Source organism: Hyperolius riggenbachi, chromosome 3, assembly GCF_040937935.1.
Source record: "Hyperolius riggenbachi isolate aHypRig1 chromosome 3, aHypRig1.pri, whole genome shotgun sequence".
NCBI lineage: Eukaryota > Metazoa > Chordata > Amphibia > Anura > Hyperoliidae > Hyperolius > Hyperolius riggenbachi.
This window is the reverse complement of record NC_090648.1, coordinates 292,348,013-292,362,245: the sequence shown is the minus strand read 5'-3', so window position 1 is coordinate 292,362,245 and position 14,233 is coordinate 292,348,013. Positions and strand designations below refer to the sequence as shown.

The 14,233-nt window shown below is 42.4% G+C and overlaps 1 protein-coding gene across 2 annotated transcripts in view; it reads left to right on the top strand.

Annotated features, from left to right (window-relative positions):
• The window catches only part of ZNF277 (zinc finger protein 277), a 111,941-nt gene that overhangs the window by 30,619 nt on the left and 67,089 nt on the right, over positions 1–14,233 (top strand). The window contains exons 3-4 of one of the 2 annotated variants that reach the window (XM_068276506.1): positions 2,442–2,530; positions 8,725–8,807. In XM_068276506.1, the coding sequence (XP_068132607.1) occupies positions 2,442–2,530; positions 8,725–8,807 (172 nt within the window). Of the gene's footprint in view, positions 1–2,441; positions 2,531–8,721; positions 8,808–14,233 lie in introns of both variants that reach the window. The other variant, XM_068276505.1, reaches the window with a different exon arrangement.

Sequence of the window (14,233 nt, the reverse complement as noted above, 5' to 3'; positions counted from 1 at the left end):
TGGATCTAATGGTCCAATAATGTATTTAGATCGATTTCCAATAGATTTCATTCTGAAATCTATTGGAGATATGTTCCTAGTGTGTGGCACACATCAGATTCCTGTCAGATTGGACTTGACAGGCATCTGCCAGAAATCTATCTGATGGTCGAATCTGCTGCATTTCTATAAGTGTATGGCCACCTTTATAGATTTGCAGCAGATTTGACTATCAGATAGATTCCTGTCAGATTCGACTTGATAGGCATCTGACAGAAAACTATCTGATGTGTGCCACACGCTAGGAACAGATTTCCAATAGATTCCAGAATGAAATCTATTGGAAATCTATAAAAAAGCATTGTTGGACCATTAGATCCAATGCAACTCTATGGGCCATTGATCTGCTGCCAGCAGCAGATCGACCTACATTTTTCACCCTGTTAAATCAAATCGATCGAAATTGGCCACAAATCGATCAATAGAATTGATTTCTGATCGATCAATCGATTCCATGGAATCAATCGATCGATTGCTGAAATCGACTAGTGAATGGGTCACTGGCACAGAATGAGTAGCTAGATCAGATGGTCTGACTCCCATATACCGATGCCTAAAGCTACGTACCTGCCACCCGATGGGTCCAGCGACGTCCCCTTGACAATAGTCGTTAAGCGACGCTTCTTCCTGCTCACGGCGTCTCGCAACTCCACGACGAGCACAAACAGGAAGTAAGTGATCGTGGTACTTTGCACGGAGTCAATGGGGATCTTAAAGAGGAACTCCAGTGAAAATAATGTAGTAAAAAAAAGTGCTTCATTTTTTTACCATAATTATGTAAAAATGATTTAGTCAGTGTTTGCTCATTGTAAAATCTTTCCTCTCCCCGATTTACATTCTGACATTTATTACATGGTGACATTTTTACTGTGGGCAGGTTATGTAGCTGCTCCTAGCTGTTTTGGCTGTTAGAGACAGCTGTAATCAGCTAATTCCTGTCTGTGAACATTGTTGCATTGTGGCAGTTTGCCCAGAGTACCGCGGTACTCAGAGCTTCTTGTGGGAGGAGTTTCAGCACAAAATCAGTCATACAGCGCCCCCTGATGGTCTGTTTGTGAAAAGCAATATATTTCTCATGTAAAAGGGGGTATCCGCTACTGATTGGGATAAAGTTCAATTCTAGGTTGGAGTTTCTCTTTAACGGTACGATCCACTGTGTCTGTCGCTTAATGATGCGTAATCACCACATGGGGCAGCATTGTTTAACATGATTATGTTAAACGATCTTCCCTGATGTCGGGTAACATCGCCGCAAATATCGCCTCATGGGTATGAGGCTTAACAGTAGCTTTGTGCTGCAGGCGAGTCGGGGGCGGCTACATAACCCCAGTCCCACTTACCCTCGCTGCAGAGCCATACAACTTAGCACACAAATATATTTTACTTCCTTTTGTAGCCACCAACAGAGCTTTCTGTTGGTGGCATCTGATTGCTGCTGTGACGTTTTTTTTAAATTCATTTTGTTTTTTGGGTTGTTAAATAAAAAATGCTTTTATTTAAATGTATCCCTCCCCCCACCCCCCACCCCCATCTAATAATAGTGATCACCTCTCATAGGCATCAGTCTATGAGAGGGATTTGTTTCACTGACTCTCCTGGGGACAGCTCAGTGACAGAGCTGTCCCCCATACAGCGCTGCAGTACATCGCAGCACTGTACATGTAAATAAACCTGTGGTTTGTTTTTTTTTCTGTGTAACAGCCTGCCCCCGCAGGCTGGCAGACAGGCTGATCTCCGAGCTCCGCCATTCAGCGGGGATGCGCATTTATCCCCCTGCAATCTCCGCCCCCAGGGCTTGACGCCAACCGGCGTTAGGCAGTCCTGGGGGATCCACTCTGCGGCCACCAATTGGTGTTAGGCAGTCGCAGAGTGGTTAATACCATAATTGAGAGACCCTGGTCCACAGTATCATGAACTTAGGTTAATTTTCATAGTGTTAGGAAATGTTGCAGTTCAGCAGTACTAACATAATTATCAATGACAGACTGTTATATCCCCTGTGAATTGTTGTATCCCCTGTATATTCATTGTTAAACATCCATCTAATACACTATTTAAATGCTAGTATGCTAATGTGAATGAACCCGTTGTTATAAAAATTATAGGCTCAGTGTAAAATGCACAAGTTGATATTAACATAAAAAAAACTTGCAGATAGTGACTATCAATTTTCCACATCCCTCTACATCCTTCTCTCACTGTCAACAAATATATTAAATATTTATTGCTAGAAATGAACCATATGTTAACATGTTTGTGTACAAGCTTTCTCACATATTTCCTAAACTGAAACACCTCTCTACACCGCTCTACAAAAGCTTCTTAGCAAATCATTTTCATGATTGTTCTGTTGTTGCTTGACCTTCTGATTCTACCCAAGCTTATGTTTTTTTGTTTTCTAGTTATGCTCTGTACTGGAAGAAAAGATTTTCAGAACACCCTATAACAGAATTCTGTTCAGTAATCAGGACCAACTCAGAAGCTCCAGAGGGTAAGCAAAAGAACACGTACAGATTTTCTATAACCTTCTAGCACAAGCCATCTTTTTTTTTATTTACTTTATTTTACTTTTCCTGTAAATACAAAATATGATTGCTGTAAAATTAACCACTTCACCACTGAGGGGTTTTACCCCCCTGAGCACCAGAGCGATTTTCACCTTTCAGTGCTCCTTCCATTCATTCGTCTATAACTTTATCATTACTTATCACAATGAAATGAACTATATCTTGTTTTTTCCGCCACCAATTAGGCTTTCTTTAGGTGGGACATTATGCCAAGAATTATTTGATTCTAAATGTGTTTTAATGGGAAAATAGGAAAAATGTGGGAAAAAATTAATTATTTTTCAGTTTTCGGCCATTATAGTTTTTAAATAATGCATGCTACTGTAATTAAAACCCATGAAATTTATTTGCCCTTTTGTCCCGGTTATAAAACCGTTGAAATTATGTCCCTATCACAAGGTTTGGCGCCAATATTTTATTTGGAAATAAAGGTTTTTCAGTTTTGCGTTCATCCCTAATTACAAGCCCATAGTTTATAAAGTAACAGTGTTGTACCCTCCTGACATAAATATTTAAAAAATTCAGTCCCTAAGGTAACTATTTATGTATTTTTTTTTAATTGTAAATTTTTTAAAAAAAATTTAATTACAAAAAAAAAAAATTGAGTGTGGGAGGTAATGAGTTAATAATTTGTGTAGAAGTAATTAATTTGTATGTGAAAAATGTTTAGGGTGTAGTTTTACTATTTGGCCACAAGATGGCAACAGTAACTTTTTATTTAATGCGACCTCCAAGCATCCTTCCGGAGGCTTGGGGGAAGTACAAGGAGGCTGGTAATGTGTTTTTTTTTTTTTTCACAATGATAGCGCTGCTCATCGGAGAGCAGCTGATCATTGCGGGGCTTAGATCAACGAACGGGAATGTATTTTCCCATTCATTGATCTCCGGGCGAGCGGGCGGCGGCGTGTTTACGAGCGGCCAGCGGCGTGTTTACGAGCGGGAGCGCGGGCAGCGGTGGGAACGCGGAAAGTACGGATTTCTCCGTCCCTGGGGGTTAAAGGATGGAAAAAGGGACGGAGAAATTCGTACGGGCGGGGGTAAAGTGGTTAAAAGTCTATCTTCAGACAAAAATAAACAACTTGTGGGGCGGAAATCATACACCACTCTAGCCTTAAAGTAAACCTGAGATAAATTTCTGAAAAGGATTTTTACTTACCAGAGGCTTCCTTAAACCCATTGTAGTCCATTTACTTTTTTGCCATCCTCCCGACAATCAGCAGTGGTCCTGTGAAGTCTGCAATCCATCTGGGTTGTGGGCTACTGTACATATGCTGTTTCAGGTCACGTGCCATGTCTATCGTGCTCTCATAGGGTGGAGCATTCTGCACATGTGCAACTACAGTCTAAATGGACAACGTATTTGCAGAATGCATGAGTAGGTAGTGTGCGTGACAGACATTGTATGGGCATGACTACTGTCTGCATGCTCTGTAGTCCAGACTTTGACGCACCTGACATAAGTGCAACCGAGGGGACAGGGAGGGAGCAGATGGGCTAAAGGGGGCTGGAAGAAGCCCCATGTAAGTAAGAAATCCTTTTATCCTATCATCTCAGGTACACTTTAAGGCTGCCATTGGTTTATTGTGCTCCTCCATTTGTAATCTGATTATGCCTTTTCTTCCATGCGCTACAATAAAGATGTTTTGAAGCAAGCAGTCTGTCCACCATGTCTCTATCATAACAATGTGAAAGGTAAGAGGGTAGCAGCCCTATCAATCAAAGCTGCTTCCTCTTACATTCGTATTAGCAGATAGGGTAGGATGCAGTAATTTAGTTTTGAAAAGGAGCCAGTGGATTCTTTGACACAAAGAAGAGGAGAACTGAAGATTACATAACTTTTTAAGGAAAGTTTCTAGAAACCACAGAAACACTGTAACACTTAGGGCCCTTTTCCACTAGCAATCGCAATCACAAATCACAAACGCCAGCGATTGCGATTGCGATTTTTCATTAATTCTGTTATGCGATTGCGATTTGTGATTTTCATTTGCATTGCATTATCATTGTAAAAATCGCTCCAGCAAGCGATTGCGATTTGCGATTAGCGATTTCCAAATCGAATCACTGTAGTGGAAAATACTTCTCGTGATTTCTATGATAAAGTAACAACTCTAGCGATTTAAAAATCACTAGCGATTTGCGATTCAGCAATCACAATCGCTCTAGTGGAAAAGGGCCCTAAGTGTAGTTGTAAACCTGACTGCATCCCTTGCACACCCTAGCATTGCTGAGTTTACTGCAATTACACATTTATACCACAGGGAGGAGGAATGCTACACATCCAAAGGAATTCTGGCTCTGTGTATACGAGGTGTGGAGTAATCGTGCATACGTATCAGGCAGTATATGGAGCTTGTAAAGATCCAGACTAGGTATGAGCGCCTCCGGATCTTTACAAGCTGCAAATACTGCCTGATGAAGCGGGATGTTACCCGTGAAACGCGTTGCTATTACTCTGGCGTCTATTTACCGTATATACTCGCAAGCAAGCCGAATTTTTGACCCCCCAAAAGTGGGCCAAAAGTTGGGGGGTCGGCTTGCTTGCGAGTCATGTTTGCTCCTTATACCCCCCCCCCCTCCGCCGCCGCCGCCGCTGCTATTAGCTTACCCGGCGGCTTCCCATATCCCTCCCTCCGTCTCCTGCACTGGCTTGTAAATAGTTCGCAGCAGCTCGCCCCACGGCGGCTGCTGTGTGATGACGGAGGAAGCTGTAGGCAGAGCGGTTCCCATAGCAACGGCGATACACATCGCCCGTACAGGAAGCCGCTCTGCCTACAGCTTCCTCCGTCATCACACAGCAGCCGCCGTGGGGCGAGCTGCTGCGAACTATTTACAAGCCAGTGCAGGAGACGGAGGGAGGGATATGGGAAGCCGCCGGGTAAGCTAATAATAGCAGCAGCAGCAGCAGCGGCGGCGGCGGGCGGGGGGGGTCGGGACACTATCTACCTATACTGAGCACTATACTAGCTATACTGGGCACTATCTACTTACATTGGGGCACTATACTAGCTATACCGGGGCATTATAATAGCTATACTGGGGCACTATTCTAGCTATACTGGGCCCTATACTAGCTATACTGAACACTATACTGGCTATACTGAACACTATACTAGCTATACTGAACACTATACTAGCTATACTGAACACTATGCTAGCTATACTGAGCACTATGCTAGCTATACTGGGGGCACTATACTAGCTATACTGTGGCACTTTACTAGCTATACTGTGGCACTTTACTAGCTATACTGAGCACTATACTAGCTATACTGAGCACTACCTACCTATACTGAGCACTATACTAGGGCACTATACTAACTATACTGGGCACTATACTAGCTATACTGAGCACTATACTAGCTATACTGGGCACTTTACTAGCTATACAGGGCACTACCTACCCATAATGGACACTATACTAGCTATACTGGGACACACATGAGGGAATCACACGGCCAGCATTTCCTACCCCCGGCTTACATGAGGGTCAATCATTTTTTTCTGTTTTTTCAGTTAAAAGTGGGGGGGTCGGCTTATATGCGGGTCGGCTTGCTTGCGAGTATATACGGTAAATATATTTTTCAGTAAATAACTGATCTTGTGTCTACATGTGGGAGGTAAGTCCGCCACTACCTCCCCTTTTTAAGCGTTTAACTATTTTATTCTTATCTGGCGCCTCCGTTTTTGGACAATTGTTTATTCTGAGTGTCCACCCTTGGTGGATGGGGTGTTACCCCCTTTCTTCTACTTCTACGGAGAGTGACATTTTTAACCTGAGTGGGGTCGGGACTATTCTCCCCACCTGCTTACTGAGTGGTTACAAGAGGTAACCCACCTTTGTGATTATATTCTCATATATTTAATCTTTTGACCAATTGGTTTGACATATTGCACTATTGGGGTCTCGATCAAGTGTCTGGTACATAGATTGTGGTCCCTAATGATGGAAAATCTATGTGCATTCTGTGAGCGGTTATATAGGGGAACAGAGGAGTTTTAATGGCTCTAATCTCACTGACAGCAGGGCAAGGAAAGTTTTATGATGAAATATGCTGTGACCTCAGTAAATGTCAGCATATTAAAAGGCGCTCTTTTATACCATTTTATTAAAATACTTAAACTATACAGAGATGATTTGATAAAGAACAGAGAGCTCTACTTCATGCCATTGTTCCAACTGCTGTTTGTTAACATGGCTGAGTTTTGAAAATAAGGAGCACAAAGACATCCAAACAATAGGCTCATAAGAAGCTTATCTGCAGCTCACTGTAAAAACCTGCATACACCTGATGAAATACGGTAGCACTGAATTCTCACAGGCATTTATCAGAAGTGTTTTCCAGTCTTCTGACAGGCTGTCATCTCTCGGTGAATTCCGTAAGAAAGCTTAAAATGCACTGGCTGCATTTTTAAAATGTTCAGTCATTGTTCTATCATGGTGTTCATAAAGCATTTGTTTTTTATTTATTCATGGAAGACCTTACATTGTCAGCCATTCGTGGCTGTAGCAAGTGTCAGGTTCACTGATTGTACTACTAAAATATTAGGTTTAGAGGACTAAAAACAGGGGAAAAAAATATACTAAACCTGGTGTGTCCATGGTGCAGGGGTGTCTTGTGGCTCTTTACCCGCCTTCATTATGTCCCCCTTGTACCTTTTAGTGTCCCTCTGTGTCCTCTTCTGTCCTGTTCTGTCTCCCTGTGTCCTCCTCCATGCCTCTTGTGTTGTCCTGTGTCCTCCTCTGTTCCCCTTTTGCTCCTTTTGTGTCCTCATGTCCTCCTTTGTCCCCCTGTGTTATCCTGTGTCCCCCTTGTGCCATCCTGTGTTCTCCTCCTGTGTGCCCCTATATCCCCCTTGTGCCATCTTGTGTTCTCCTCCTGTGTGCCCCTATATCCCCTTGTCATCTTGTCCTACTTTTTTCCCTGTGTCCTCTGTTCCTGGTTTCCTCCTCTGTTCCCCTTGTTTCATCCTGTGTCCTGCTTTGTTCTTCTTGTCCTCCTCTGTACCCTTTATGCTCCCCCGTGCAAAGTTTTTCAGCATAAGCGTCACCTCACCTGCTCTGTGGGTGGGTGTATGAGACGTCTTGTCTCTCTTTTGGCTCCCCCTAGTGCTGGCGGTGTATAATCCGCGATCTGCAGAAGCCGACTAGAGGAAGCTGTGAGGGAGAGAAGATGTCTCTAATCGCTGCAGGCGTCCAGTACAGGTGAGACACGCAATGCCGCTTTTGCTGTCCCTGATATCACAGATTGGCAGGCATTTGTAAGTCAGGCATTACCTGTATTTGGACCATAAAATGCAGTGACTTTTTCTCCCCACTTTTGGGGGAGAAAGTGTTTTTCATATGTACAAGATGTACATTTGTCCTGGGTTAAAATGAACTGTGTTTTTTTTTTCTGTACTTGTCTTTTACAGTAGGTGTTTTAATCTGATGGATCAGAACTTTATTACCAACAAGTTTGGAATTAGTCCATTCCCTCATGGGGTATTCTCAAGGTTTCATTATTTTCAAAGCATTCCCTGAACGACTGTGGCAAAGCCCTGCTGCCTGAATAGTGAGGATGCAAGTAAACAGACCAGCATCCTTGTATAATTCCTTGCCATGACGTGCTTTTCAAAATATAGTGGAAGTCTCAAAAATTCCCCATGAGGATGTGGTTTAGTCCACATTTTCTGTAAAAATCAGTACGGGCTCAGAATTGTCAGCTGAAAATTCCTACTGTAAGTGTGAGCTGTGTAGGAAAAAGCCATTTACAGTGCCTTTACCCTAGGACAAATGTAAATCTTATATCTACGTGTACACATGTATCTTTAATTGTACAGTTTTTCATCATAGTGCATAGACTTCGGTGCTGAAGTATTAACAACAAGGGTGTACAGGGGAAAGGGCTAGGCACAGGTGTACACCGTGGAAGCAGGATATGGCAACTCTGGAGTAAGTGCTGCCAAGGACTTTTTATGTGCAGTCAGAGGCAAGAAAGGGAGGTGGTGGTGATGATGATGATGATGATGATGATGATGATGATGATGATGATGATGATTATTTAGTATTGATGTTGAAAGTTAAATATCCCCTTATGCTTTTAAACTGCTACATTGTTGTAATGTTTTGTAGCAGACCAACAAGAAAACTACTTTCTCCTCTGCGATGTTTTACCAGAAGACCGAGTCCTACGAGAAGAACTTCAGCAGGAGAGATTGGTGAGCTGTGATCATTAGCATTGCTGGTTACTATGGCTGACAGGCAGCGTGGACAGTAAATTAGAATTGCTAAAGGTGGTTTGGCCAGATATCAGACAGCAAAAGCAATCTGAAGAGAACCCAATGTATGGCCTTGCTTGTGCATGAAGAGGAGCGCTGCCATGATAGCATATCCAACAAACTCTTGTTGAATATGCCCTGGGGGTGCACGCGTGGCAACAATGGGGGCAAAGATGATGTGTATTGCCTCTGGAAGATCTCTTTTAATAGAAGTATCTCCTTTTTAAAAAAAAAAAAAATATTACTGTATATACTTGCATATAAGCTGACCCGTGTATAATCCGAGGTACCCACTTTTCCCTCAGAAACCAGGAAAAAGTAATTGACTCGCGTATAAGCCCCATCCCCAATATAGCCCCCTCCACAGTAGCCAGATGTTCCCCCATTACAAGGCAACCTCCTCCCCATAGTCAGATGTGCCCCAGGATCATACACCTGTGTCTCTGCTGACACGTTGTTTGCACGCTCTGCTCCAAAAGCCAGGGGACAGAGGTAGTCTTGAGCAGTGCACTCTCCACAGCATATTGCAGGGGATGGGGACACGGACACAGCAAGGAGCTAGCTGGCAAGAGCAGGATCACTAGTGCAGGATCTTTACACTCCTCTGCCAGTAACAAAAGCTGCTCCACCATCTATTTTGCTCCACTGACTCGCATATAAGCAGAGGGGGTAACTTTTCAGCACATTTTTAATGCTAAACAATTAGGCTTATACGTGAGTATATACAGTATATTTGTATTGGGTACACTTTAAAGTGGACATAAACTCATGCACAGGACATAAGGAAAGTGGAGATACAGTTGTGTTCAAAATTATTCAACCCCCAAATGCTGTAAAGGGTTTTATGGAATTTAGTGTACATTTGTAATTGTGTTCAGAATTAAATCTTACAAGGACTTTTTAAAGAATCAAATGCAACTAAAATGACATCAATTGTTTTTGTAATAAAGTATTGTTTTTTTTTTTTTGTGATTTCTTCATTGACACAATTATTCAACCCCTTAAGACTACCACTCTTAAGAACAGAGGTGTTTTTGATCAGGTATTGAAAACACCTGTGGATGTTAATGAGCAGCAATCAAGCATATTAAGCACCAATTAGGCAGATTTAACCTCCTTGGCGGTCTGATTCTTTCCAGATTTTAGGGTCTAAAAGCGGTGCAATTTTTTTTCACTCTTTCAGACCCTAAAACCTGAAAAAAATCATTCTGGCAGGGAGATCTGCAGCAAAATGAAAAAAAAAATTACCTTCCTGGGCTCCTGGGCTGCAGTTTTCTCTTTGCCCACAAGATGGCGCTAATATACATATAAACTAACTTCTCTATATTTCTCTAATATAGAGAAGTTCGTTTTCAATGTTAGCCCCGCCCCCGATGACGTCACGCTGCCACCACCGCTCTGCTGCCACCACCACGGCTGCGCTGCTCCAACTGGCTGCCGGGTCCCCGGAAGAATAGCGGGGACATGGGGGATCCCAGCGGCCAGGGAAAGACCCCACACTGCCGGGGAGAGAGGCTGGAGTCCCGCTGCGCAGCGAGATCGCGCGCGGGACTCCACAACTGCAGGTACAGCTCTGCAATGCCTACCCCGACCTGAGCTCGGGATCACTGATAGCAGCTGCTTTTTTCTACCCCGAGCTCAGGTCGGGAAAACCGGCAAGGAGGTTAAAATGACTGCGATACTCTGCTCCTTCTAGACATTTACTGGTGTGTTTACAAACATGGTGAAGTCAAGCGAATGGTACAGGAAGACGAGAGAAGAGGGGATTTCTCTTCACAGGAAGGGCAATGGCTATAAGAAGATTGCAAAGATGTTAAACATACCAAGAGACACCATAGAAAGCATCATTCGCAAATTCAAGGCATAGGGCACTGTTGAAATGCTACCTGGTTGTGGCAGCAAGAAGATGCTGACTTTGACTGCTGTGCACTACCTGAAACGCAACGTGGAGAAAAGTACCCCTGTGACTGCTGAGGAACTGAAAAAAGATTTGTCAGATGCGGGTACTGAAGTTTGCGTAATGAAGGCCTCCATGCCAGAACTCCCTTGCTGTCTCCAAAGAATAAGAAGAGTCAACTGCAGTATGCCAAAAGTCATGTGGACAAACCACAAGGTTTTGGGATAGTGTTCTGAGGACTGATGAAACAAAATTAGAACTGTTTGGGCCCATGGATCAACGCTATGTTTGGAGGAGGAAGAACAAGGCCTATGAAGAAAAGAACACCTTGCTTACTGTGAAGCATGGCGGGGGGGGGTCAATCATGCTTTGGGTCTGTTTTTGCTTCTGCAGGTACAGGGAAGCTTCAGTGTGTGCAAGGTACCATGAATTCTCTTCAATACCAGGAGATATTGGATGAAAATGTGATGCAGTCCATCACAAACCTGAGGCTTGGGAGTCGTCGGACCTTTCAACAGGACAATGATCCCAAGCATACCTCCAAGTCCACTAGAGCATGGTTGCAGATTAACGGCTGGAACATTTTGGAGTGGCCATCACAGTCACCAGACTTAAATCCAATATAGAACCTCTGGTGGGACTTAAAGAAAGCAGTTGCAACGCGCAAGCTTAAGAATGTGACTAAAATGGAGGCTTTTGCCCATGAAGAATGGGCTAAGATACCCCGTAGATCGCTGCAAGACACTTGTGTCAAGCTATGCTTCATGTTTAAAAGCTGTTATAACTGGAATAGGATGCTGTACTAAGTACTAAGAATGAATGTCACTTGGGGGTTGAATAAAGCTGATAATGATGTGAGCACAGAAAAGACATTTGTGGTTATTTCATTATAAATGTTATATTTGTCTGACTTACAAGTGCCTCTTTGATTTAATTGTAAACAAGATGACTGAAATGATCAAAATCAATGTCAAACTGGCCAAAACACTCAATTTCAGTGGGGGTTAAATAGTTTTGAACACAACTGTAAATGCACCCTGTGTGTTTTTGGAGAGAAGAGCCTGTCTAATTACTCCTCATCTTCAAGTAATCACAATTGTAATTTGAGCTCGTAGCTGTGTCAGCACAGAAATTCGTCAGTCCTCGGCAGACTCAGCTAATATGTAAACACAGGATGTTTGTCTGCTTCCACAAAAGCAGTAAGTAGAGACACTGCAGATTATCGGTTTACAAAAACATTCATGATTCTATGTAGCCTCCTAGGACACAGACAATTCATATCTGTACCTGCCAGTAGTACTGTAACATACTTAACGTTGCAAATAAGCATACCATCAGCTACCTTTTCTAAAGACTACAGGTGCACACATCGTGAAGCTCTTTAAATGGGGCAAGTACTCCACTCACAACAAATGCACCCTACTATAAAGCTGTGCTGATTCTTGCAGACAGGGCAGTATTACTAGTGAGAGCCCTGGATTTAATGCAGGCTACAAGATTTAAAGACCAAGCTAGACACAAGGTCCAGGCTCATCTCCTAGATAATGGCACTGTGAATACATTAAGAAAATTGTAGGTGCTGATTGGGGTGAGCGAATATATTATTATTTTATTATTGAGTTATAAAGCGCCAACATATTCTGTGGCGCTGTACAAAGTTATATCAAGCATCAAAATGTATTTACCCTTTACACACTTGTTACATGTTACAGTGCCAATATAACATTGGCATATGACACTAGAAAGAATCATGCATATTTTTGTACATGAAACTTGTGTGTGTGCTCATGTGTTTTATATAGTGTGTGTTTATGTATTTCAGTTTGGCATGACATTAGTTCATAAGCTTAGATAATTACAGGACAAAACTTCATTGCCTTCTAAGAACTGCTTATTTGCATGGACTTTGTTTTAATGCAATAGTTGTATGACTCGAAAACTCATAATGAACTGTTTGGTAGATTTCCTGTTGCTGAGCTATGTTTAGGTCTACATAGCCCCATCAGCCAGAAAGCGGACAGGATATGTTGTTATATTTATATTTCCTACCTCTGTTTTGAATTCTGAGAACAACAGAACCTTTTCTCAAATATATTCAAGTTCCTCATTAAACTGCAACCAGCTGCTTTCCCTTTCAGGCAAGCTGAATCTGTCTAGCCTAGTTTGGTTGCCTATAGTGACAGACGGCTCGCTCACATTTTTTTCCCCAAAGCTGTCAGCAAGCAGAAAGAATAAATATATTTATTCTATTTCTTTTCAATGGCTGAAGTAAGTTATTTTAACCTCTTAGAAGACCACCCTACTCCACAAAAATAAAATATTATTTACGTTCTATGAATGGCCATTGCAATCATTCACAGCTCTGTATCTCAAAGTTCCAACCCATTTATTGATCAGAACTGGTTTTCAGTACATTTTCATCTTGAATGAATAAGTAATCTTAAGTAGCAAGTTTACTTATTCTTCTGCCTAGGGTTTTCAGATGTGGAGATCGCACTACTATATCCTTCCAGCGTGTGCTGGCGGTTCTAAGTAATAGTGATTTTCTAACCCAGAGAATTAGTAGATAGAGCAAATACAGGGCTTCTGGTGGGAGTGTGACAGTGCAGCCATAGCTTGACATTGCCCCATACCCCACTGCTGTCAGAAGCTCCTCCTTTTTTCTCTACCTCATATACCATAGTGATGCATCTCCTTTCAGCATGAATTGGTGGGACAAGCATCTTGGCTCTCAGCTGAATAGTGTGGTCTGATATATCGAGAGTAGAGGGGACAGAAGTGCAAGCAGAACCTCAGTATGGAAGTTCCTGCAAGGAAGAATATGCTTTAGGACAACAATCTGATTAGGTGAATCACTGCAGGTGACTGAGGCCAGGGTACACCAGTACATAGGGGTACACCAGTACACACTTGAGCGACTGTTTCAGGTCAGAAAATCTAAAGTGTGTGAATAGCTTTGTTGTGACTACTATTCCTATGCCAAAACCATCCGTGTTTCCAAGAGAGTTCCTGAGTTGAGCTACACCTTCACCTCTAGTATTTACCTATTTTACTCAATTGTTGTAAGAACTCTTATCATAACAGACAACATGAAGTGGATTCCTTTTTAGCAGCTTAGAAAAAAATAGTAACACAAGCCTTCGAGAAACTACATATACCATTGCTCAGTGCTGGTCAGTGGGTAACAGTATTTACCACAAGCTTTCAATAAAGTGGGTTGCAAAAGTATTCGGCCCCCTTAAAGTTTTCCACATTTTGTCATATTACTGCCACAAACATGAATCTATTTTATTGGAATTCCACATGAAAGACCAACACAAAGTGGTGTACACGTGAGAAGTGGATAGAAAATCATACATGATTGCAAACATTTTTTACAAATAAATAACTGCAAAGTGGTGTGTGCATAATTATTCGGCCCCCTTTGATCTGAGTGCAGTCAGTTGCCTATAGACATTGCCTGATGAGT